This window comes from Arvicola amphibius, chromosome 1, assembly GCF_903992535.2.
Source record: "Arvicola amphibius chromosome 1, mArvAmp1.2, whole genome shotgun sequence".
Classification (NCBI taxonomy): domain Eukaryota; kingdom Metazoa; phylum Chordata; class Mammalia; order Rodentia; family Cricetidae; genus Arvicola; species Arvicola amphibius.
Genome location: NC_052047.1, coordinates 63,984,012 through 64,008,514, shown reverse-complemented (window position 1 = coordinate 64,008,514; position 24,503 = coordinate 63,984,012). Strand labels below are relative to the sequence as shown.

At 51.5% G+C, this 24,503-nt stretch overlaps 1 protein-coding gene across 7 annotated transcripts in view; it reads left to right on the top strand.

The window, feature by feature from the left end:
• The window catches only part of Ablim2 (actin binding LIM protein family member 2), a 121,066-nt gene extending 96,563 nt beyond the window's left edge, over nucleotides 1-24,503 (top strand). For 4 of the 7 annotated variants that reach the window (XM_038346913.2, XM_038346901.2, XM_038346899.2 and 1 more), the window contains 3 exons: nucleotides 14,005-14,012; nucleotides 14,205-14,285; nucleotides 24,373-24,503. In XM_038346913.2, coding sequence (XP_038202841.1) covers nucleotides 14,005-14,012; nucleotides 14,205-14,285; nucleotides 24,373-24,486 — 203 coding nt within the window. In that variant the 3' untranslated portion in view covers nucleotides 24,487-24,503. Of the gene's footprint in view, nucleotides 1-6,726; nucleotides 6,789-12,574; nucleotides 12,630-14,004; nucleotides 14,013-14,204; nucleotides 14,286-24,372 lie in introns of all 7 variants that reach the window. The other 3 variants (XM_038346902.2, XM_038346900.2, XM_038346898.2) reach the window with 1 other exon arrangement.

The window sequence follows — 24,503 nt, the reverse complement described above, 5'->3', positions numbered from 1 at the left end:
CACCTTCCCTCCTGACCATGGATGGTACTCTCTGACCACTGCACACCGGAGGTGCCCTGCAGCAGAGAGAGGAGTGGAGATACAGCCAGCCAGACACTGTGACTAATTGGTAATGGGAGTGTTGTTCCGTGTGCAGCCTTTGTAAGCAGATGAGGTCCCTTGGGATCCCAGACCATGAACACGGGTTGATGTGAACATGGGAGGACCCCATAGGTCTGGGTCCTCCTGTAGGTTCTTTTAGGGGAAGAGCTAGCTGAAGGCACGATGAGAGGAGGTAGAGATCCCACGTGCCTGCCCGGGCCTACTGGGGTGGCCACATACCATCCCTTAGCCCTTTGTCCCAAGGGTCCCTGTCCCAGATGCTGTCCTCCTGCTGGCTGTGCACAAATGCTTTGTGGTGCTTGAGTAGTGGAGGCCCCTCCATAGTGCAGGGCGCAGAATTGCCCTTAGCTCTCACTGCCCAGTGTGGTGTCTTGGCATCCAGGCATTAGCTGGGGGTCAAAATTTTATGTTGGTAGTTCAGGATGGTGCATTCCAGTTTCTGGTCTTTGCTCTGCTAGGGAAGTGCCCGGTTACATTCCCATGACCTCACCCAGACTCTCGTCGTGTTGGCCAGCCTGCCCTCAGCAGTTCCCACTGGAATGTATGGACTGCCTGTGGCTCGGACTGAGGGAGCAGGGATGCGGTGAGGAAATAAGCCCAGCTATAGATGGTACCTCTCAGGGTCCCGCTTCTGCTCTCGCTATGCTGTGCGGCCCGTGCATGTGCCCTCCACCCCGCTGTGATTCGTTCTCATCTGCAGATGCCAGAATGAGGCTGTTTACCCCGGGCACTTTTGAGTGGGGTGGTCTCTGTGAGGCGGGCTGTTCCAGGTGTCTTCCCTGGTCACTCCCACAGTGACAAGGACTTGCCTGCCATCCCATTCCTCTGCTTCATCCCTGCAGCAAGACAACACGAATGGTGTGGACAGGAAGTAGCTGTTGTGTGGGTGCACCTGGCCTGTGGGAACCCAGCCACCTGTGCTTGGTCCCATGCCATCTGTTATGTGCCAACAGCTATGACTACATCCTCCTGCCTCTGCTTCCCCCTGGTGTCCTGACTTCAGATTTCTTGAGCAGGAAGCCCACAGGGTCTAGCATTGCACCTGTGCCTTTGCCTCTACCCCAGCGGTGCTGCACAGTCCCACAGAGCAGCAGTTCCCTGCCAGGCTCTACTGTCCTATCAATGGGCGTGTGTTTTATTACAGATGTGCTTGCATTCCTTCTGTATCCTATGCGGGTGCTTCCTGGCTCTGTGCAAGTGCTCACTAATGTCTTCTGAGTCTGCACAAAAGGGGACAAGGTTGGCTTTTCTCATAAGAAGAGGGCTTGAAGGCCTTATAGAGAGACTCTAAGTCCTGAGTCTCCTCTGTAGCTTGTACCCTGTGGACACATGTCCTCTGGGTCCCACATTCCTGACCTTTCTTGTCCTATCCTCTCTTTTGTGGTCTCTTACACACAGATGTGAATACAAATGTGCACACACAGACACAGGCATGATGGTGGTTTAATTCAAGTACCTGGGCTGTAGAAGACACTGCCAGGGGGTTTCTGTGGTCCCTAGCAAGGCCCCAAAGTTTCCAGAAAGTAAATCCCTCTTTTCCATCACCAGGTTGAGAGGAAGGTGGGAGGAGTGGGTCCGGGGTGGTGTGGGCTTTGAGGCTTGGAGACAAATGAGTCTCTTTGACTTAGCATCCAGGAAGTACAGGGAAGACCTCAGCAGAGGCCACTTCACCCCAGACTGGCCTGTGCCTTCACCGATGGTGTCACCTCTGTGTCTTCCAACATGAGGCCCCCGTGGAGCGTGGAGTGATGGAATGTGCCAGTCTCTGCTGCTTAGCTCATTGTCCTCCCTCTCAGCCACTCAGCAGCAGCCAGCTAGAGGACAGGTTTCTGTGACTCTCTTCTTCTCAGAGGAAGGAAGGAAGGAAGGAAGGAAGGAAGGAAGGAAGGAAGGAAGAAAGGATGGGTCAGACTTTCTCTTATCCCTTTGACCCTCTTTCACGGTGAGAAAGAGCTGCCCCGCATTCCCTTGCCTGTGGTATGCAGAGCAGGCTCCTTATGACCTGTCAGTCTCCTTGGAGTACTGAGGGGGACGGCCAAGCACCTGGTGGTAGAGCTGTGACTGCCCTAGGTGGCAGAGTCCACAGATATCAGAACTGGAAGATCTTGGACATTTCCAGCGCCAAATCAGGGTCCAGATGGGCAGGAGCAGTCCAGGCACCGAGCACACAATCCTTGAACACTTTCTATGTCCCAGCCCCGTTCTAGGTGTGGAACCAGAGCGGGGCCTGAAACAGAAAAGGCCTCCTGTCCTGTGGCACTGTAGTGAGGTGGGGCAAGTCAGGTGGCATTCGCAAGCCGACTGCTAGGGCATGCTGGGAAATGTGCCGCCGTGCGAATATAAGAAGTCCTTGGGGAGGAGGCCACTGTCCAGCAGGCCTCAAAATGTGGTCCTGAAAGCAATGAATGCTTGGGAAGGGATGATCCAGCTGAGGGTAGAGGCAGGGCTAGCAAACCGTGTGGCTGTGTCATTACTACCAGCCCCCACCCCACCCTGTGCAATGACAGCCCCAGAGGACTTTAGCTTTCTCCCATGAGCTAGGACCTAGATGGATAGAAGGTGATGGCTGCCAGCATCTGCGTTAGGGAGGTATCTGGGCAATGCATAGCATATATAAAGGTTTGAAGATTGACTTCTACAGACCTCCAGGAAGACAGACACAATGGTATAGTGTGAGAGGGACTAGCCAGACCCAAGACGGGAACAGGCGTGGCTTTCAGGAAAGAACTGAAGGCAACTAATATGTCCAGGAAACCACAAGAGGAATGGACACAGTTCTGAACTTGAACTGGGCCCAGCGGGTAGAGCCCTAGCAAGGCACACCTGAGTGACCTTGGGTCCCTAGCAAGCCTCCACGGTATGAAATTTTCTTATCTGCAACAACAAGAATGATCCGGGAACCTGTAGAATGAGGGGCTGGCACCTGGACGTGCAGTCCTGTGAGGACATCCAGGTGGAACACTCAGACTCACATGCCAGGCTGCAGCGAGCCTGCAGCTGCCAGCCTGTTCCACCAGAGTCTGCTTCTACAGCCTAAAGTGCGTGTGCTCAGGGCCATTGAGTGCTGCTGTCCAGAGCTGAGAGGAGTTACCCTGCATAGAGCAGGCAGTGGCAGTCACATACCAGACCCCAACAAAGGCATGGTGGCCTGCTGTGGCTTGCTGGTTAGTTGTCAGAAGAATGTTCTCGGGTGTTGTGAGAAGCCTGCACCTCCCACTGCACCAAGAACACACCCTGTTTCTCTCAGTCACATGTATTGAGTCTTCAGTGGCTTCTCTGACCTCTTATGAGCCACTCTGGAGGAGGACAGAGCCAAGAACAGAGCCAGCTTCAAGAGCAATCAGCAGCATGCTTTATAGTGGCTGTGGGTGGCCTGAGAGCTGGCGCAGGAGTACGTGGTTAGGCTAAGCCTGGCCTAGCCCAAGAGTTAGCAGGGTGTCCAGTGCCTAAAGGGCCTGATATAACCTAGGATCACTAGCACACAGCTAGGAACTTATTGGGGATTCTTTGTCCTGTGTACCTGTCCCTTCTGGTGCACACCCACTTCTCAGTCATATCCACATTTGGCCACACACTCTTGAAGGCTTCTGACCATATCAGATATGCAGGTCTCTAGAAGGCCTGCTAGGGTCATTTGATCTTTATACAGGTCACTTGATCTGCCTAGGCCCCAGCTCCATTGTGTTCAAGGCACAGAGGCCCTTGAGCACAGAGATGGCACTCTGAATGTGTGAAGGGATTTTAAATACAGTATTTATCTGTTCTGTTGTATGTGGGACTCTGGGACCTTTAAAAATCACACAATAGCTGATCCCTCCCTCAGAGAATGTGACAAGACCTAGGCAGCAACTTAGAGGACAGGAACACCCGTGTTAGACACACCTGTCGAGCATTCCCTGCTAAGTATACCCAAAAGAAGGGGGCTATAGCAGAGCAAGAAGCCACAGGATGGGAAGGAGGAGGAGGCTGCAGTGTCATGGGATGGGAATTGAGCCTGCAGGGAGAAGGTCCAGAGTTTATCACTAGCATCTTCTGCCTCCCAGCTGGTGGGACAGACAGACAGGGAGCTCTATCAGGGATTGTGGTGGGCACCAGCAACCCCAGGCAAGTTGAGAAGAATGGAGTAGCTTTTGAATCACTCTGAAAAACAATGATCACGGTAATCAGTCTGTGTGCCTGGTCCCGCACGGGGGCCAACAGAACCGTGGTGGGCCAAAATGTAAGACTACCCAAGATCCTACCTTCTGTCACAGCAACCGAATATCCAGGACTCAATCAAAAGATGATTTGCAGCACCCATAACTGTGGCGTTAGTATTGGAATGAGAAAGAGTCCCCAGACCAGAACACTGGAGAGAACTGGTGTTGATATCATCTGACAGGGATTCTATGACATTTGTCGTAAAGATGCTCCAGTCAGAAGTTGTGTCGAACCTGGAATAGAGAAAAAGTCTCACGGAAGAAACACAAATTACTTCGAAAAGGAATCAACTGGGAATTGACATTGAACTGAAAAGTAAAATAATGTAAAACCTGTTGTTGTGGGTACAGGGGACAGAATAACTGATTCCCACAGCGGACGCTGGGATCTTAGTTCTGGTGTGGACAACGGAGAGAAGGAAAGCAAGCACCAGGGACTGGGAAATAGTGCTCGTGTCTGTGAATTCCCTAAAGGGGAGAAAGAATGGGTTAGAAACATTAAAAGCAACAATGGCTGATAACATGGCAGATTTGGCAGAAGATGTAAGCCTGCAAGGTCATGTGACAGAGTGAACCCCGAGAAGGTCAATCAGAAAAGTCCACACCAAGACGTGCTACTAAACTTCTGGACACTAAGGTTTTAGAAAAAAAATCTTGAAAGTCCACAGTGAGGAGAGTGATGTCATCTACAAGAAGTTCTAGTTGGTGGCAGCTGACTCCACGTGGAAACGACAGGGACCCGAAGCGAGTGGCATGTCTTCTTGTGCCAATGGGAGGTCTGTCTGTGAGTTCTACATTCAGCGGGAATGTACTTCGGGATGGAAGGCACAGAGACCTTTTCAGGTGGGGGAAAACTGGGAGAAGTTGTCACCTTAAAGAGTGGCTAAGGGATCTTCTCCAGAAAGAAGATGATAACTGCACAGGCTCAAAACCTCAGAAAGGGAAATGTCTAGGCATAGAGGGCGGGGTAGCACGGCCACCAATCCCCTTCTCAAGTTTTTTTCTCTAAACATAATGTTTTATGTGTATGGATGTTTTGCCTGCATGTATGTCTGTGCACTAATGTACACACGGTGCCCACAGAGGCCAGAAAAGGGTTGTGAGCCACCATGGGGTACTGGGAATCAAACCCTGAACCATCTCTTCACCCCCATCTTTCCAACTTAATGGGAAAAGTATGACCAGGACTGGAGAGATGGCTCCCTAAGAGCATTGCTCTCTTGCAGGGCGCAGAGCTCAGGTGCCAGGACCCACACTGAGCAGCCCACAACTACCCATAACTCCTACTCCAGGGCCTCTGACCTCCTCTTCTGACCTATGGGTACCAGCACTGAACATGCTCATACCCTCCCCCCCCCACATACACATAATTAAAAATAAAATGATTCTTTAATTTCTCAGCTCTGTCTGAGGCAGTTGTTAGGGAGGTGGGAGACACATGTGGCCTATGGCAATAAGGTTACCACTGTGTGGGAGAGGTTGAATATTGAGCCTGGGAAGGCCGTGTGCAGTCTCTGACTGGAGGGCCAGAAACACAGTTGAGACATTTGCTGTTATTGCTCATCCAAAGGGCCTGGGGGGCTTGCAGAATCATAGGCTTCTGATGCAGTAGGGTCTGAGCGGAGCTGAATCTGTGTGAGAATCCACACAACAGACTAGTTCTTTATTGCTGCTAGCCTCCTCTTGGAGGAGAATGGCATCTAGCACCTTCAGCTGTCACTGGCTCCTGACTTTCCTCAGTGGGTCCCTTGGGAGGAGGGTCTTTGAGCCCACAGGGCACCTCGAGGTAATGCCTAACCCAGCGTGCTCAGCAGCAGGGCAGACAGGACAGGTGGCAGCTTTGTCCCTGGTACTCATGTCAGATACCTCGGTGTAAATGCTGTAGGTTGTGGCCCATAATCCCCCGCCCCTTCCCTGGCTTCCCCGGGAACTCCCATGACATTGGCTTCATGCCAGCGAGCATCAAGGACCCCTGTGTCTCTGCCTGGCCCATTACATTTAAAGAGAAGCTAGGAATCACTATTTGGATTTAAGATTCACCAACCTCAAAGAGCCCCAGCCCCATTTGACTAGTGGTGGCCTGTGGTGGCCATCAAAGTGCAGGATGACCACAGTCATACCTAGCCTAGGATGTCTGAATCTGGGTAAGGAGCTAGGACTGGGTGGTGTGCTACTGAGGTTTTCCTGAAGTTGGGTACCAGCTGGGCTGGGCCCCATTTCAATAATGTTTCTGGTGTTAATAATTGGCTCAGATCCCCTCCCCCATTTTGGGGATAGAAGTTCATAAACAAGGCAGGCAGATTATCTTTAGGAGGCCTCTGCTTATTCTCAGCTGCCTAGTCCTGTCTCTATTGGAAGCGTCATGGGTCCTGCCCTCGCCTGGCCGGGCTGAGTGCGTGACAAGGCTCTGCTGTGTCTGTTACAGGCTTCCCTTATTCCAAACCCGACACTCTCCCAGGACCCAGGAAGGATGGCCTGGACCTCCGGGTAGGTACTTGGACCCTCCCCACCTGTGGGGCACTAACCATCACTTGCTGCCTACTTGCACTTGTCCCCATGGCTTTGTGACAGCCAGAAAAGACAGGAGTCCTGCTCACCCATCCACCTTTGCCTGACTCTCTGCCCCAGATGCTGCCACCATAGCCTTTTCCACATCAAGAGTGACAGGACCACACCTGGCCATACTCTGGCTTCTCTCTGCTGTGCCCCAGAAGCCAGAGTCCCCAATGTGTAAGGCAGGGGAGATGTCGGTCACCCAGAGTGACTAGGACTGCTTGGAGATGCTCTTCAGCCTCACCTCCTTCTCTAGTGGCTAGATCCAGCCAAATCTGGCATGTTTCTGTGCCCATGGAGCCATAACCGGTTGTCCCATGTCACTAATGTGTGGTCACTAGGAAAATGTCCTCATTGCCTTTCTAATCTAAAGACCCATGAAGGCAAGTGCAGGAGGCCTTCAGCCTGCCATCCCAAAGAGAGCCTGGCATGTGCCCTGGTCCAGTGCCCTTCATGAGGAGTCTATAACCACGTTGGCTCTCAAAGAAGATCTGTAGGCTGGGGTGTCCTGATGATGCAGAACCCCCAGGCCTCACATAGGCACACGGCTCCAGGAGGACCTCTGTCACCCAGGGAGCTCTTCCTACTGTCAGGAAGTTGTAAATCAAGACAATTCACTTATCAAGAAAATCAAATAGGTGTGTGTGTGGTGCTGGAGCGGTCTTATCAAAATGTGAACTCAGGGCCAGCTGTCTGAAATATGCTTCTCTCTAAGTCTATGGGACACTCCCAAGACCCAGGGAGGCATCTCCAGAGGCTGCAGGCATTCTTTGGGACTAGCTGTTGTTTTCTCCATCTTCTCAGGCTCGGATTTACTGTGTTTCTGTCCAAGACCTAGCTTCAGGGTGTCCCCCATACAGATGCCTCTGCATGGATGGAATCTAAAGAATCATGGCTTCCCCTCCCATTAACCTCTCTTCCTGTTCTGGAATGGACCTTGCATGTTGCCTGCTTCGTTATCTCCAATGGAATTTATTTTCCACAGGGACAACAGAGGGCTAGAAATCACACAGGACTCCTCTGACACCAGATGTCAAACCTTCCACTCAGAGTCAGGGCTCTAGGGGCCGTGGGAGCCCTGTCTGTCTTTCTAGAATGTTCTCTTTTTTATCTGGAGCAGTTGTTCTCTAAGTAAGGAGCCCTCAGGTGCCAGTGACCTGGCTTGACCTGGCTTGATCTAGCTAATATATCCCCCTGCTCAAGCAAAGTTCTGGGGGTTTTCTTGGTGAGTGGGGGGAAGGAAGGATGCTAGACTGTCTGCAAGCCCAGCCTGTGTCCAGTCAACCCTCTGTGAGAACACTTAAAAGACGACCCCCTGGGAGAGTCTCAGCCTGCCTGTGGCAACGATGAACTTTGTCTGCAGAGGTCATGTTTTCTAGTGGCTCCTCCTAGTCCAGTTGTAAATAGGTGGTCTGGACCCTCGTGAATCCATCTTCTCTCCGGAACTATTGTGAACATCATCTTAACTCTCTGCAGTACCAAGAGGCAGGCCTTGTGTGAACATGGGATGGAGAGGGAACAGATCTGAGTGCCCTGGGCTTGAACTCTGAGAGCCTCAAAGGTGGAGTCCATCCTCACAAGACTTTCCACTTGGCCCTGGGATCCTTTGTCCCCCGCCCATGCTCCTGCTCATTCTCACTCCTTCTAATACTTGTGTACTCCCCCGTCTCTTCTACAGAAGGCTGGCTATTCACTCACCTGAGAAGCCTTTTATAGCCATGCCCAGCAGTTCAAGTCTGCCCCTCTCTCTGGAGTTCCTGCAGTGCTTGCCCACAGACATTTGCCGGTGACCTGCAGTGTCCCAGAATCATTCACTGGGTGCTTTGCTACCAGAAAGGATTCATGTGTGTGTGGGGGGGGAGCAGTCTAAGTCAATGCACAGATTCAGTGAGACCAAAATCTAAGAGATGGAGGCCTCCAGAGAACGTTCTATGGAAAACAAGCAAAAGACAGTATCTGAGAAAAGCTGCCAAAGCATCACCCATGTGTCCTGGTAGTGAGGGCTTGAAAGCTGTGATCATGACTTTTAGAGTTTCCCTCATCTGAAGGGGCAGAAGTCCTCCTGAGTCTTGATCTGAGAGGAGTTTGTCACAGACCTAGTGACCCCTAGCATTGAACATGCCAAGAGTCATGAGAATGTCCTGATGCCCAAACCTGCGCAGGAGGACGATGCTCATAGTCCAGCAGGCTAGCAGCTATCTGCTGCAGGTCCTCCTGCAAATGACACAGGAATGATTGACATGTGTCACCTGGCCCATCAGTAAGATAACGGTGACTGACCACCTGAAGGTCCTTGTGGTTGATCCCTGGAAGAAGTCTCGCTTGGAGAAATGCCAGTGTTACCTGTGAAGAGACTAGATTACAGTGTAAAAAAAAAACAAAATAAATAATCAAAAAACCAGCTGTCATGTTGGTTAGAAAAATAGTATTATAGCATGTCATTACATGATACACACTGAAAATGTGTTCTTCGTTAGAAATGGTAAGAAAGAGATGCTAAAATCACAGATGGGAGGCAGGAGTAGAGATGCTACGGCAAAGTGAAGTTAAGTTTCAAACAAATGATACATGAAGAGGGAGCAGAGATGCCGAGAATGCCAGCATCCTGGGCTTACTGAACCGTGGCAGATCTCAGAAACGTAAATGTACCAAACAGCACAGCAATCATAGGCAAGGCCGACAGGTGCTTTGCATGTTCTTAAAATAAAACATAGGTCTAGTAAACAAGAGTCTCCCAAGCACACCTTCAATCCCAGCACTTGGGAGTCAGAGGCAGTGGGTTAGAGGCCAGCCTGGACTGTATAGAAAATTCCAGGATATTCAAGGCTATATAGTGAGACTCTGTCTCAAACTATTTAACTTTATATTTTTAAAGTATCTGTCAGGAGGTAGAGACAAGAGGACCAGAATTTAAAGCCATCTTCAGCTATATAGTGAGTTCAAAGCTAACCTGGGCTACATAAGACCTGTCTCTGAGAGAGGAATGGTGGGGGCTGGGGCTGTTATGTTACTATAGATCTTCAGCTGTGGTTCTGGAAAGAACATGTGTTTGAATTAGACAGCCCTGAACTCCCAGCCATCTTGAGGCAAAGTTATGTAACTTTTGGAGTCTTTATTTCCTAGAACTCACCAGGGTGGAGGGGGTGGTTCTTATATCTGAGTGATTATGAGAACAGATACAGCTGTCATATCTTTTCCTGAGCTCTGTAGCGTGGTTTTTGAGTCAGGACTTCAAAGCAAAGCCTCGTACCCTCTTCTGCACCAGCATCTGCTGAGTCAGACAGTTCATTCCTATGTGGCTTTAGCAGGAAAATCACAGCCGCCAGTGTGGGTGGCTATGATCTCATTCCTACTAGCGGTTATAGTGTAGTCTCAGGAAAGCAAAGCACATGGACTCATGCCCCTACAGTCCTGTGCATTTTCTGTGTGGATTCAGCAAGCTTGCTTGACCTCTCTGAGCCTTGTCTGTGAAGCCTCAGGGTGCTTCCCACTTTGTGGGGTGCAGCAAGATAGGAGAATGTGTCAGTTGAGCTGGTAAGTGCCCCGTTGGTGAAGACGAATAGCATGTCACCTTTAAAAGTCCCGGTATCTCATTGAGAACACACAGCAGTTAACCAGGATGGGACCAGGCAGTGTAGTCTTGGGCCGTTTCTCTGTTCCTGGTCCACACATACAGGTTAGCCCAAGACTTGCTTGCGCTGAGTGGTTTGTAGAGCCACACGGGATATAGATTCCATTCTTTATGCTCTAGACCAAGATTCCTGTTCCTCCATTTGCAGGATGACCCACTTCCTATCTTTCCTCAGACCTAGAAGGCTTGAGGAAGCTTGCTTGTTCTGCTTGGAGGTATTGGCCTGGGTGGTCAACTGCTTGTGATACAAGATTCCAAACACTAGGTGGCAGCATTCATCCTTAGCGGCAGTCAATCTGGGCTGCAAAGGTCGGGACCAGGCTGACTGGCCTCACTTTGCCAAGAGGCTCCCTGATGGACAGGTGTGCCTAAGGTGGTGGTCTGAGGCTGAGACCATGTTCCCAGGAGCTGTTTTTGAAAACTTCTACGGGAAAATGGTGAGAGGTCATGGAGAGTTATTGACCCATGCAGAGACCCCGGCTAAGGATGCAGGGCTTAGGACCCAGAGAGGCAAACTATGGTTGAACCCGAGGATGGAATCATTGAAGCACATTACATGGTGTTAGACCCAAACCCACTGGACTTGGTAGGGGTTAAAGGCACACCTTTAATCTCAGCACTGGGGAGGCAGAGAGAGGGAGGGGTTTGAGACCAGCCTGGTCTACATAGAGAGTTCCAGACCAGCCAAGACATCTCAACAAACAAAATGAGAGAGAGAGAGAGAGAGAGAGAGAGAGAGAGAGAGAGAGACAGACAGACAGAGAGACAGAGACAGACAGAGACAGAGACAGAGACAGACAGAGACAGAGACAGACAGAGACAGAGACAGAGAGACAGAGACAGAGAGAGAGACACAGAGAGAGACAGAGAGAGACAGAGACAGAGACAGAGACAGAGAGACACACAGAGAGAGAGATCCAAATCCATGTCCAAAAGTCCACGATAAGCCACATATCGAGATTTTAAACAAAGGCCTGCTCCAACCCTCTGTTTTCAACACTCACCCTCTCACCAGTTATAGCCTGCTGGATCCAGCTCTGAGGCAGGAAGATGGTAATGTCTTATCTCTGGGCCTCTGTTTCTCTATTTCAGATGAAGGATTTTAGCGTGCAGGGTCCCTCTACTTCCACATCCTCTGGGATGTGTAGCCCGCTCCCAGCTTGCCCCCCAGCTTGTCGTCTAAGGGCCATCAGAAGCAGCTTCTCTTGTAACTGTATCTGTAGGTGGAGCACACGGTGCCTCCACCTGCAGTGCTCTGCTGAAATCCAATCCCTGGGCCCAGTTTCAAAAACTCTGCCCAACAACCCTGACCCTGTTTCAACCCCTGGACTGCGCTGGGGCCTGGGGTAATGTCAGGCATTCTTCAGGGAGCTCAGCTCAGCTCGCAGTTCTGGTACAGACAGCAGGTATGGCAGGGGCAGTCGTCAGACAAGGGTGCTGCGGTGCTGCGGGTGGTGCACCCTACAGTGGCGGACCCCTATAGACAGAGGTAGCTTGTACAGATGCGTTTTTCCAAGTGGACAGAAGAGAAAGAAAGAACTTGAATGACCATGATGTTGCTTACGTGACAGTTTATTAATGACAGCAGGTGACAGCTCCTACCCCCAAGAATGTCACTTCTTGGGTATTAATGTCAGAATAAGGCCACTTTGTCCAGGGTACCAGGGACTTCTGGATACCAGAATCCTTGATGATCCTGGAGTTGTGGGAATGCCTATGGTTTCCGCAGAGAGGCAGAGGCCCCTCTTGTCTTGGAGCTTTGAGGTCTGGACTGTGTAGCTAGGCTAGGCACTGGGGACTCTGGGAATAGAGTATGGATGGTGGATAGCCCCCAGGAGGAAGTGGCCAGAAAGTGTCTTGTAGGCACAGTGGGACTGTGATGACTCTTGGGTTTCCTTAGAACATGGGTACTCTCCTTCCAAAGCTCACCTTTACCATCTTTCTGTCACCTAAACCTGCCAAACACCCTTCTCCTCCAGCAGCGTGAGGACCGACCCAGGAAGCATTGGGGATGTCTCCAAGCCTCCTACTGCCTGCCCCCTGCAACCTGCCTCTTGCCGGCCTCTCTCTCTCTCTTTCTCTCTTCCAGAATGCCAACCTGGCCCCTTGTGGAGCAGACCCGGATGCCAGCTGGGGAACGCGAGGTACACACAGTGGGGACCCCTGTGGGTCTCTGGCTAGGCTAGAATCACTAGCACATGTCTACGAGTCTCATTCCGAGACCATCCCTCCGGGACCTGCTGGCAGAAGGCTCTGCACCATGGATGAAGGATCCCCTGGGGATCACTGTTGATCCCTCAGCTCTCTTATCCTGTGCTTCAGGGGCCTGTCATGACTCTTTAGGTTCTATGAATCTCTTGGAGTAGAGCACAGAGTCCCAAGCAAGCAGCTTCCAGGGTCTGAGCTGAACAGCGTAGGTCAAACCCTGTTTCCATTCTTCGTCCACTGTGTCTACTGGCATGCGTGCGAGTGGTCCAGGTCATGTGGCAGCCACTAATGGCTCCTCTCCCAACTCTGAGCAGGGCCATGCACCTGGCCATGCTCACTTCCTTGCTACCCTCTAGAATGCTGGCGGAACCCTGCTCTTGCATACCAGGACATATACAGATGGCAGCGCCAGGGCATCACAGCTTGCCCTTAAAGTGCTTGTCCCAGTTCCCAGCCTCAGATCTGGGACTTCAGAGTCTTAAGTGGGAGGACCAAGGGCCTGCCTCATATAGGCATCTTAGAGAATGGTTTGAAGCCAAGATTCTCGAGGCCCTTCCTGTGTCTATGGATCTCCTGCCATCTGCGCCACTTTAACTTCTATACGATGATACCTTAAGTCTAAAGAAAAACGTTATCAGAGGGAGTGTACAGTGCTTGGCGGTTTATAATAATAAACGAAGCATGATGAGGAGGGACTGGGGTGGCTGGGGTGGTAGGGTGCTTGCCTCACACACATACAACACTGGGTTTTATCCCCAGCACCACATAAACCACACGGGATGGTGCATACTGTAATCCCAGCACTTGGGATAGGAAGTCAGGGGAATCGGGAGTTCAAGGTCACCCTCAGTTATATAGTAAGTTCAAAGCTAGCCTAGATTCAAAAAGGGGGGGAACTGGGGTGATGGGATGCTTATTGGTAAAGGTGTCAGACTCCACAACACCCCTCAGAAAGTTTTCCCTGGAGAACCCACTGCATGGCTGGGTAAACTGAGAATTGGTGTCTTTCTCAGAGTAATCCAGAACACCAGGAAAGACACCTCCCAGCCTAGGAGCACAGTGCCACTACCCAGCTTCCAGTATGGCCTCCAGCCTCCTGGCCATGCCTCCTGCTCTCAATATTCAGCGGGAGACCCTGGGCCCCTCTCTTGAAGTCCAAGAACAGAGACCCATGAAGTCTTCTCAGGAGACTAAAGACCAAGCATAGGCCAGCTGACTGAGGGTGGGGGCTGCCCATGAAGATTGCTCCCATCCTGGGCATGGATGTTTTGTTCCTAAACCAGTCCTGTGGTCTCTGCTCTTTTCTTACAGAGTACAAGGTAAGGGGCCTCCTGCACTAACTGACCTCACCCACCGCGCTGTACCTGCCCAGGTTAAAAAGTTCCTTTTTGTTGCATTTTCTCTATGAGATGTGCGTGTCCACAGCCCACACACGTATGTATCCTAGTTTACCTTTTGCTCAGCCTAGGAGTTCTTGCCTTTGAGATAACCCTGTGGTGTCTTCCTGGCAGATATACCCATATGACTCCCTCATTGTAACCAACCGAATCCGGGTGAAACTGCCCAAAGATGTGGACCGGACGAGGCTGGAGGTAAGGCAAGGTAGGGAGGTATCTGTTGAGACTCTATGGAGCTCGGCCACGAGATCAGGTTCCCACACACGTACACACCAGGAGAATGGTGCCACCGTGGTAACAGCACAGGGCTTGGAACCAAGGACTCAGGAATCTTCAAAGGCAATGGGACGTGGTCACAGACCCAACTAAGCTGGCATTGCAGCGGGGTCCTGGATTGTGGCTAGGGTAGCGAAGACTGGTGTACCAAGGAGTGCAGCACTTGGGTGGTCCCATCCCGAGCGCTGCTGGGTAAAGATGGGCTAGTTTGAAGGAGAAACTTCTGGGCTCCTCTTCTGCTCTAGAACAGGGAGTTCCTCTGTGGAAGACAGGGTGCAGTTGCAACAGAGTAGTACACCCTACCTATCCATGCCTCGCTGTTCCTTCAAAACTACCCAGCATCTGCAGCATCTGCGGGGAGGGGAACAGGGAATTCCCCTCCTGAGCCTTGCAAGTAGGCACTGATTTTCCATGCCTCTTGCTGGGGTGGGGGCATCTCCAGGCTACTGAGGGCAGAGACTATCGGGCAGTAGGCCCCGTCCGACCTTCTCATGGGGCAGCGGCTTCATGTGTGGCCAGGAGAAGGAACAAAAGAAACAGACATATCCAGGGGGGCTCCTGCAGTAGATAGATCCACAGAGAGGTGGCCTCTGAGGTGGGACAGATGGGCCTGGCAGGGACTGTGCTTAGGCACAGAGTGTGAAGGTCCTGTCTGGGTTACAGTGCTCAGGCTTGTCCAGTGCCAATCAGGACTTTCACAGGCGACAGCATAGGGCAGTGTGAGTAAAGTGGCCGTGCAGAGCCTGTGGGATGTGACCCTGGCAGGGACAGGATTGTGGCGGCGTACTGGCTTTCCTCGGCTGGCCAGTCATGTGCCCTTGAGCCTTCATCTCTACTTTCGATGAAAACCCAGAGCAGCTTAAGCGTGTCATTGTGCAGTCCGAGGTTCTATGGAGCCCTTTCCCCCGGGGCCCTGGTAAAAAGTAGTTCCTCTGCATGGGGAGGGGTCAGCGGAAAAGAGATGAGGCAACCTGGCTGCTGCATGGGAAGGTGGTGCCCCCTTAGACCAACGGGTACTTGACCCATAGCGACTTACACTGGAAAGCAATGGGTTCACATGACTGAAGGGCCCCTTTGGGTATGGCTGGATCTAGGACTGAGTGTATTTGCATACCCAGTGACTGTGCTCCCTCTACACTGGCTCCCTCCAGAGTTCAAGCTCCGTCTCTCTCATCTGTCTTCATACAACCCACACTGAGCCTCTGGGTGGTCATTGCCCCACCCCACCCTTAACCCAACCAGTTCTACCCAGGGCTTATAATGACCTGAGCAACCAGTTTACCTGGAGTTAAGGGGGCTGCTGGTGTCACCTGAGCTGGAGAGACCTAGGTCGTTCCTGGAAGAAACTGAGACCTGCCATCTGAGATGGAAAGAGGCGGCTGGGCAACAGGCAGGTGGCAAGTGTCCACTGCAGGGAGGGTCAGGAAGGGGACAGGACAGCATTGCAAAACACAGCAAGATTGCCAATAAGTAGTCACTTAGAGCAGCCAGTCCACATGGTACATATCCATCATACCAGCCAAGGGACCTGGAGCCAGCACTCACTGCAAATGAGAAAAGGCCCCAGAAACATTTTTGTGTGTTTTGATGTGCATATCATTCATGGGAAGGGCCAGCAGCTAGGTTGGTTAGGAAGCTGTATGAGATTGGCAGGGTATGGCGAACCTGGAGGCCACTAAAGGGCAGGGTTCTGCCTATGGTCTTGGAGGTTGGGTGGGCCTCAGGAGTCCTTGCCTGAGTGTCAACTTTAACATTGGCATCAATGGTCCACAGTGGGACATCTTGCTCTCTGGCTGAAACTGGGCTTGTTGGTGATGGGGTCATGGCCAAGAGTACTGCTAACTGTATAAAGGAGTGCTGCTGGTCACTGGCAGCTCATGGGTCAGGATCAGGGTCAGCCTAGAGGAATCCTGTTTGCTTTGTGTCTTGGCTCCTTAAAAGGTGTGTCCATGTGGATAAGTTACTGAGGGCTCTTGGACCAAATCCTTCACCCTTAGATGATGCTCGGAGCTCAGATGACATCAGTAGTAGCTCCTCCAGTCTCTTGAGAGCCTGCCAGGGCTCCCTGTTCCCTGTAGGGCTGGGGTGTGTCTCAAGTGACTTCTGCTTTGCTTGTGAGTGTGTCTGCTGAAGCCAGCTGTAACCTGGGGATTAAACCTTTGATATCCAGGTGAACACACCCAAGAGTATGACTCTTAGCTATCTTCCCCTTCAAGCTCAGCCAGCCCCAGGAATTGGAGCAGTTATCAGAGTGGGGCAGGCACATCTGTCTTTTCTTCCTCATCAGTTTGGGGACAGGGATGTGGCCCTGGAAGGGGTGTGGTGGGGTTCTCTTGCAGTAACAGACCCCCACACTCCCACCCCATGGGAGAGAGCTTTAGCTTTATAGCTGAAACCAAATTGTAACTTGTAAAGATCCAGAAAGCCACAAAGAGGAATGGGAAGGGGAAATGCCTTCTGGGAGTCCCCAGTGCCATCTCTTCAGGGCGGACAAGCTTCCACAAATCTCTCTCGCATGACTCAGACAGTAACTGAGTTGTCTTTCAGGTAAGGAAGGCTCACTCACTGTATACTCAGCTCAACACCTGCTTCCCCCCTGAGATTTGACATAGACCTTTTCTGTGCCAGTCCATGGGATTCTGCCACCAAGAAGACACAGGAAGGCTGGCTTCCTGAAGGGTCCTAAGGACAGTGTTGCCACTCACAGGCTCCATTAGCTGAGCTTATCACGTGACATCACTTGCTGCAAGGCAGGCTAGGAAGTGAGGTTAGCCATGTGCAGGAAGAAGCTATGGATGTGGTGGGCAGCAGGTGGTGTCCTCTGTAGCTCTGTAGGATTTGTCCCCTGACTGCTGACTGTTATCATCGAAACTCAGTGTCACAATTGTGAGCCAAATGTCCTAGTCATCCACAGACATGGGTACTGACTAGGACCTCAGGGAAGTCTTCAGGCAAAACCAGACATGAGGTCTGCCCTGGAAGAGAGGTGTCCATCAGTTGGTTATCCAAATGAGTATGCATAACCACATGCCACACTAGTGCTCAGAATCTCAGGAACTTGGGCTTCTCTGTTTCAAATGAGTAGATGATAATGGTGTAGTAAGCGTACTTGTATGTGTGTGTCTGTGTGTGAGGGTCTTGTTAGAAAACTACTTGTGCAAAGGCCAGGGAACAGAAGGGCTCCTAGGCTCTTTGAGGAAGTGGACCTATGAGACTAGACCTAAGTAGGTAGAGGGAATTATAATCCAGGCCTCACAGGGCCCTGGAATGTGCTAAGCAGTGTGGCTGTTAGCCTGATGACAGTAACAAGATTTGACTTGCAGTTTACAACATGCCCGATGGCTGTATTGTGGAGTTTAGGCTGGCAGTGGATACAGATGGGGAGTTTAGGGCCAGTGTGGGTCATCTAGAAAGCATGATGGTAACTTGGATAGGGGTAGCATGACTGCAGGTGAGATGTAAATGAATTCAGGTAGAGTTTGGAAAGTCAAGGTCACAGACCTTAAACACGAAGAATACATGGTGGGCAGGGCATTCCTGACTTGACTGTGGCCAACCTGGGTGGGATGAGATGTGGTGGCCTCCCAGAAGGGCAGCACTGAGACCGATGTGGCAGCAGTTAAAGGTGCCACACAGGTGCCCAGTTTTGTAGTGTGTGATCGCCAGTGTCTTGTGTTCCGGTTGTGAAGGTCCTCTTTGACTTCGCAGGGGGTCAGATGCATCACACGGCATGCATACATGGAGCAAAAGTCAGGTCTCCCTCCTCAGATGTGGAGCTCTTTGCCCTGGAAGATCCAAATCTCAGTCCATGGCCATAGTACTCCAAGGGTCTCCTTCCCAGAGGGACCCAGCCCCCAGTGTGCTCTGAAGACCTTCTAGGACCAGAGTTTCCAGTCCAAGAGATAGGATCTCTGTTGACCCAAGATGGAATGTCCTAATCTGAGCCATTCCATGCATGCCCTCCCTGTTCATCCAAGGTGGCACTGTTCTGCTTCTGAGATGGTCTTCTGCCATCCCTGGTGGTGTCACGGGAGAGTCTGAGCACTGGGAGCCAGTGAGAGCTGATGTGAATCTAGTTACTGTAATGTCTACATGTGTGGCTGTGGACAAGTGACCATTCTGGGCCTTTCTCACCTGTCAGGTGCACCTGTCAGCTGGACAGTTGTAAGCATTTAAATGAAGGCTCAGAAATACTAAATTGAGTATCTTCAGTGCTAAGCAGCAGGTGGCCACCTGTGTGCATCCCATCCTCTAAACTGAGGAATAGCCCCGCATACACCTAGATTGCCATGGAGAAGGGCCATGGATGTGGTCCAAAATGATGATGCAGAAAGCAGGAAGAAGTGGTGTTGTATACGACCCTGTACATGGACAGAGGGCCGTGCAGTCAGCTGGGGGAGAAAAGTGCTTTTGTAGTGCCCTGATTGACAGACGTAGACAGCATGAACATGGCTAAGCATCGCAGATAGTGCTGCTGTCCCTTCTGTGTGGTTGGCTGCATTCCAAGCACATGGCGTATTTTAGCACTTCTTTCACAACATCACGAGGCACCCAGATGGCTTCCAGGGCCATGGTTCCCAAGAGGCGGAGATGGGGTTCAGCACGTGTAGCCACTCTGCTAGCCTACCTTCTATATCAATTACAGTATGTAGCTGAATTGCCAAACAAACCTACCTTTTACTTGTTTTTCTCATTATATTTTCTCACAACTATGAAGATTGGCACATATACCTTAGAAACATGCATTCATATACATGCACACAAACACACAGACGTATACAAACATACAGGTGCAGGTGCGGAACACATGCCAAGGCACATTCTCAGAGGAGAGTTTCACAAATCCTGGGCCTGGGGCTTCTGAGATGTGGCAACTCAAGAGGCTGAGCTTACTTCCTCTTCTTTGGTTCTTACAGCTTTCAACACCCTGGCTGAGCCCCAACCACATCTTCTAGGGCAACCATTTTCTCATAGACAGTAACTGGATGATAACCATGCCTCCCCAACACCTTTGCAGTAACATATAGCCAATGTTTGATCAAACCCCCAGCCCTGGGGCTTAGAAGACTTGGTATATACAATGTATATATCAAGAAAGGCGGGTGAGGTGCTGGAGGGGCTCCTGTCTGCAGCTAAGGTTATGTGGCCATGTTGATGTGCCACTCAGCAGTGGGTGGCTCTTGGGTTGGGGTTCTGAGTTCTTTCTGCAGGCCCCCAGGGTCTGCTGACTGGGAAGAGGTTGCTGAAGAGGGTCTGGAGTTTCCCTGTTGGTCCTCACACACCCTTAGGCTAACTGTGTGTGTTTGTTGGTGCAATAATCCCAGGGTGACTCCACCTAGGAAGTGAGGACCCCGAGGTTCACATGTCCTTTCCCTGCTCAAACTTGTCCATTCAGTATGATGAGGACAGAACACTTTGAACCCTGATGGCCAAGGGTGACCATGAGGGGTTCAGAGTCCTCAGGTCAGGCCCCCAGGCCCTTCCTGACTCAGGTGGAGAAGCACTTGAGGACGGTGTGGCAGGACAGATAGACCTGGACAGGTTCTCTGGAAGATGCCAGCTGCCAGGAAACTCACTGTGGAGCTGGTGACAGAGGCAGGTGACAGAAGGGGCACTAGAGGACAACAGTCACACATGTGTCCCCCTGAGGAGCAGAGACCTGCTGTCCTTCTGGAGCCGAGTCAACCAGGTTAGCTGGACTTTGGTGCAGGGGACTCTGTGTGGTCTGGGGCCCTCTTGGGTACCACAGCTCAGGCAGCCTCACCTCTGGAAGAGCTGACATTTGAGTCAAGGCCTAGAGAAATTGGAGATGTTGCTGATGAGCCAAGGAAAAAGTTGCTGAAGGCCCTAGGACTTCCTACCACTCAACAATGTCCCCCAGAAGTGAGACTGGCCTGCTCTCTGGAAGGCACCACGAGGGTCTCCCTTCTTGTTGCTATGGAAGAAGCTTGGAGTCCTTAGCATTGGCAGCACCCGAGGAGCCAGGGGCCAGGGAAAAGCTGAGCTAAAACAGCTCCATGGGCCCCTGTAGTTAGCTATACCTCATAGTTCTTCCTCCAGGAGAGGGCACTTAGAGAACCAAAGCCCTAGACCAGGAGACACCAACAGATCCTCTGCCAGGCACTAGCTCTTCTGACCCTCACCCATACTCCAGAACTCATCAGAACCTGGGCAGTGAAGTCCTATTCCCCTCCATGATGAGCAAATACCTCAGGAACTGGGGGTGTGGTGGGGCGAGGGCCACTGGCCTCAGGTCTTTCCCTGTCAGCTGTCTTGCCCACCCTCACCAATCCAATCAATGCGCCTTCTCAATACCAGCCATCATACATGTGCCCCTTCCATGTTCTCGCTTGCAACCTGCTCTCCTGGGCTGTGCAGGGAGCATCACACAGACTATGACGGGAGTCTGAAGCGAGCCTACACTACATAGTAAGCTCAAGACCTACTGGGATTACACAGTGAGGCCTTATCTCAAACAGCAACCAACAAAACCAGGGACCATACCTCAAGCCACCTCCCCAACGCTTCCACCTCTGGTGTCATCCCACCCCACCCCACCAGGCACCCTTTCCTCTTAGTGCCCTTGGCCTCTCTGAGAGCATCCTCCAGTAAGCCGGAAGAGTGGGAGCAGGCTCAAAGGGCTCTGGTGAGACAACACAGTATCGTCTACGTCTTGGTGGTCTAGGAGTGTGACCTTCTCAGCCTATCAAGTCACCCTGATCTCACCAGGCAGACGTTTCCTTTCCACCTCTGGGGGGCGTGGTGGAGGCTGTGAGCGTGGCTGTGTGCATGTGTGTGACTCCAGGCCCGTCTTCCAGATCACCCACTCCTGGGGCTCTAAAACTCAGTTTCAGCAACAAGATTTGGTTTTTACGCTTTTCAGAGATTACTACATTCTCTAACCCATTCTGAGACAAGATCCCCTAGAGCACAGCCTGTCCTTGAACTTGCTATGTAGCCAAGGCTGGCCTTAAACTCCTGATCCTTCTACCTCGGTTTACCAAATGTTGCTATTGCCCACGTGTGTCCCCACACCCATCTCTTATCCATTTTTCGCTCTTGATCATCACAACGACCTTTAGTGTCTTTGCTTTGAAGCTGTGGAAACTGTACTCTTTTTTGCCAACTTTTTTTTAATTGTGGCAAAATTCGCTGTTTTTTAGCATTTTTGAAGTGTGCAACTCATGCATTTGTACTCTTCCAGTTTCACAACCATCATTACCATCTGGGTCCAGAACATTTTCATCCTCCAGAAAGGAAACCCCACACCCTTCATCAGTCAAAGCCCCCACCCCTCTCATCCACCCCCCACCCCAGAAATCCACTTCTGTTTCTTCGAGGCCTGCTCCGGACATTTCATTCAGTAGAGTCATGCCATGTGTGGTACGTTTGGCTCTTCACACTTGGCCTGATGTTTTATTCTGGGTTGGATGACACTGCACTGCATCTTATTTTCCCAGTGTCAAAAAGTTGGCTTGTTTCTGCGTTTGACCCTTGGGACGAATGCAGTGAAGGTGGGCACTTGAGGACCCGTGAGAGTCCCTGTCTCTGTTCTGGGTGTCTGCTTCGGGTAGGAGAGCTCATCCCTCACTCACTTAGTTGAGGACCTGCCCCCCTCTTTCCCATAACAGTCAAGAGGTCTTGCTGGGGAAGGAAGTTGGCAGGAGACTGTCCTAGCCAGGCCTACTCCCTCTTGCCTTCCTGCTACCCCATCCTATCTCCAGCTTCCCTCCTTTCTCCCTGCTGACCTGAGGGGAAGGGAGGGGCCTGGGAGAGTACCTGAGGTCACTTGAGTGTGCCTCAAGGAACAAGAAGTGGTTTCTTTTCTTTTCATCTATTTTCTTAGAAGGGTGTGTGGGTAGTGAAACGGGGTCTCGACCCAGACAGGCCTTGAACTAGAGGATGACATTAAACTCCTGACCCTCCGGCCTACACATCCCAAATGATAGCGTTACAGGTGTGCACCTCCCAACTCGGCTGAGAAGTGACTCCTCAGAGCCTGGTGTGTGAGGCAGCTGTGAGAATAACAGGCCAGGAGTCCTCAAGGGACAGCCCACATTATAATATGGGGATCTGTCAGGATTGTTCTTACTATTGGGGACCGCCATGAACAAGGCCAGAACCCATGCACACAGTCATAGCTGGCCCTAATACTAAATGCTGACCGGCACTGACTCTACCCACCCAGTCCCCAAAACTTCAGGAGAGGGGGCTGCGGTGCAGGTGTTCAGACTACCTCTCAGAAGCCCCACAGAGGCGCTGATGGTCGTAGCCCTGCACATCCCAGCTCAGGAGTCAGGCTCAGTGACTCAGAATGACTGGCTTGGGAGTCATTCTGACTGGTGAGGGAGGGTTTGCGCCGTGGCCTGGGCCCAGCTTGACTTCTTGCTGCATGGCCACCTGTCTTAGGTAGGGTTTTTTTGTTTCTGCGATGGAACACCATGACTAAAAGCAACTTGGGGAGGAGAGGGTTTATCTGGCTTACACTTCCATTGACTGTTTATCATCAGAGGAAGTCAGGACAGGAACTCAAACAGGGCAGGAACCTGGAGGCAGAAGCTACGGAGGCCATGGAGGAGTGTTGCATATTGAATTGTTCATCATGGCTTGTTCAACTAGCTTTCTTGTAGAACCCAGGACCACCAGTCTAGAGATGACACCACCCACAATGGGCTGGGCCGTCCCCTATCAATCACTAATTAAGAAAATGTTCTGCAGGCTTCAGATCCGCCTGCCGCTGCCTCCCGAGTGCTGCGATTAAAGGCATGTGCCACTACCACCCGGTGGATTTTCTTAATTGAGGACCCTCCTCTCAGATGACTTCAGCTTGTGTTAAGCTGACATAAGACTAGCCAGCACATACCCTTTGGCTTTCTCAGCTGGGAGATGGGAATAGAACAGAATATACTGTCTGAATAGTCGCTATCCCAATTAAAGAAAGCAGTAAATGAGTCAGCCTAAAGGAGTCCACAGCCTAAAGGCTCTGAGCAGGCAGGAGTCCTGTCACAGGGCATGGCTATTGAACTTGGCCACAGGGAACTTTTGTCCATGGGAATCTGTAGTCAAGGGTGCCATGGCAGCCCCATGCCAGTCCCTGTGTGTCCCTACCAAGACTGTCCTCTAGGCTTTGTGTCTTTCACCGCAAAGAAGCCCTGCACATGCCAACGAGGTCACTCATCCTCAGTGGCAGCCCTGCTCCACCCGAGAGCCACAGGGAGCTGGCCTGGCAGGCTTGTTGCTGCAAAGATGTAAGCATATTTCTAGGGCAAAAGCTGCAGAGCCTGCAGTCATGACGAGCCAGGCTTGGCGGCTGGCCCTAGCACGACTGCTCAGCGGTGGAGTGAGACAAAGGTCAGTTTGCAGCTGCCTTGGGAAGATGGAGAGCAAGCCTTCTGGCCATCCCAGGTGCTGACGTGATCTAGCTGTAGATCTGGAGCAGCTGCAGAACAGGACCAGGATGAGAGGGGATTGGACATACTCGTCCTGGTCCAGCAGTGGCCTGTTTAATCACTGTGTCACTTCTGGTTCTGCCAGGTGGTCAGAAGTCCTTCTCGCCTGAGGGACAAGGAGGTTCCCGTGAGGCAATTATGGGGTTGGGGGAGTGTGTGATTTTATCATGGGGATGTGTTTGTGAGTCTCTGTTATTCCCAGAATCTAAGGTGACTGCAGGCTGAGAACAAGGACGGGAGACATTCAGGCTCCTTTTCTGTCTGGAGCGGGACACAGTAAACACTGGCCTAGAAGCCTCAGCTCTTATCTTTGCACTGATCGTCCTCAAGGGTCATAGATAGGCTGGGTAGCCTTGCATGGTTAAGCTTATGTACAGAACTAAGTAGGAATTGGACCCAAGGAAAAGACATACAATGCAAAGGGGTCAGGCCTCCGCACTGCCTTTACTACAGGGGTCCCGGTGAGGAGCTAGTGTTTCTCAGAACGTAGGCAGCTTCTTCTCAGGTCCAGTTTCAAGCACCACACACTGACTGTCCCTGTTTTCCCTTGTCTGAAGAGACACCTGTCACCTGAGGAGTTCCAAGAAGTGTTTGGGATGAGCATCGAAGAGTTTGACCGCCTGGCCCTGTGGAAGAGGAATGACCTCAAGAAGAAAGCCCTGCTCTTCTGACAGCCGCCAGAGTCTTT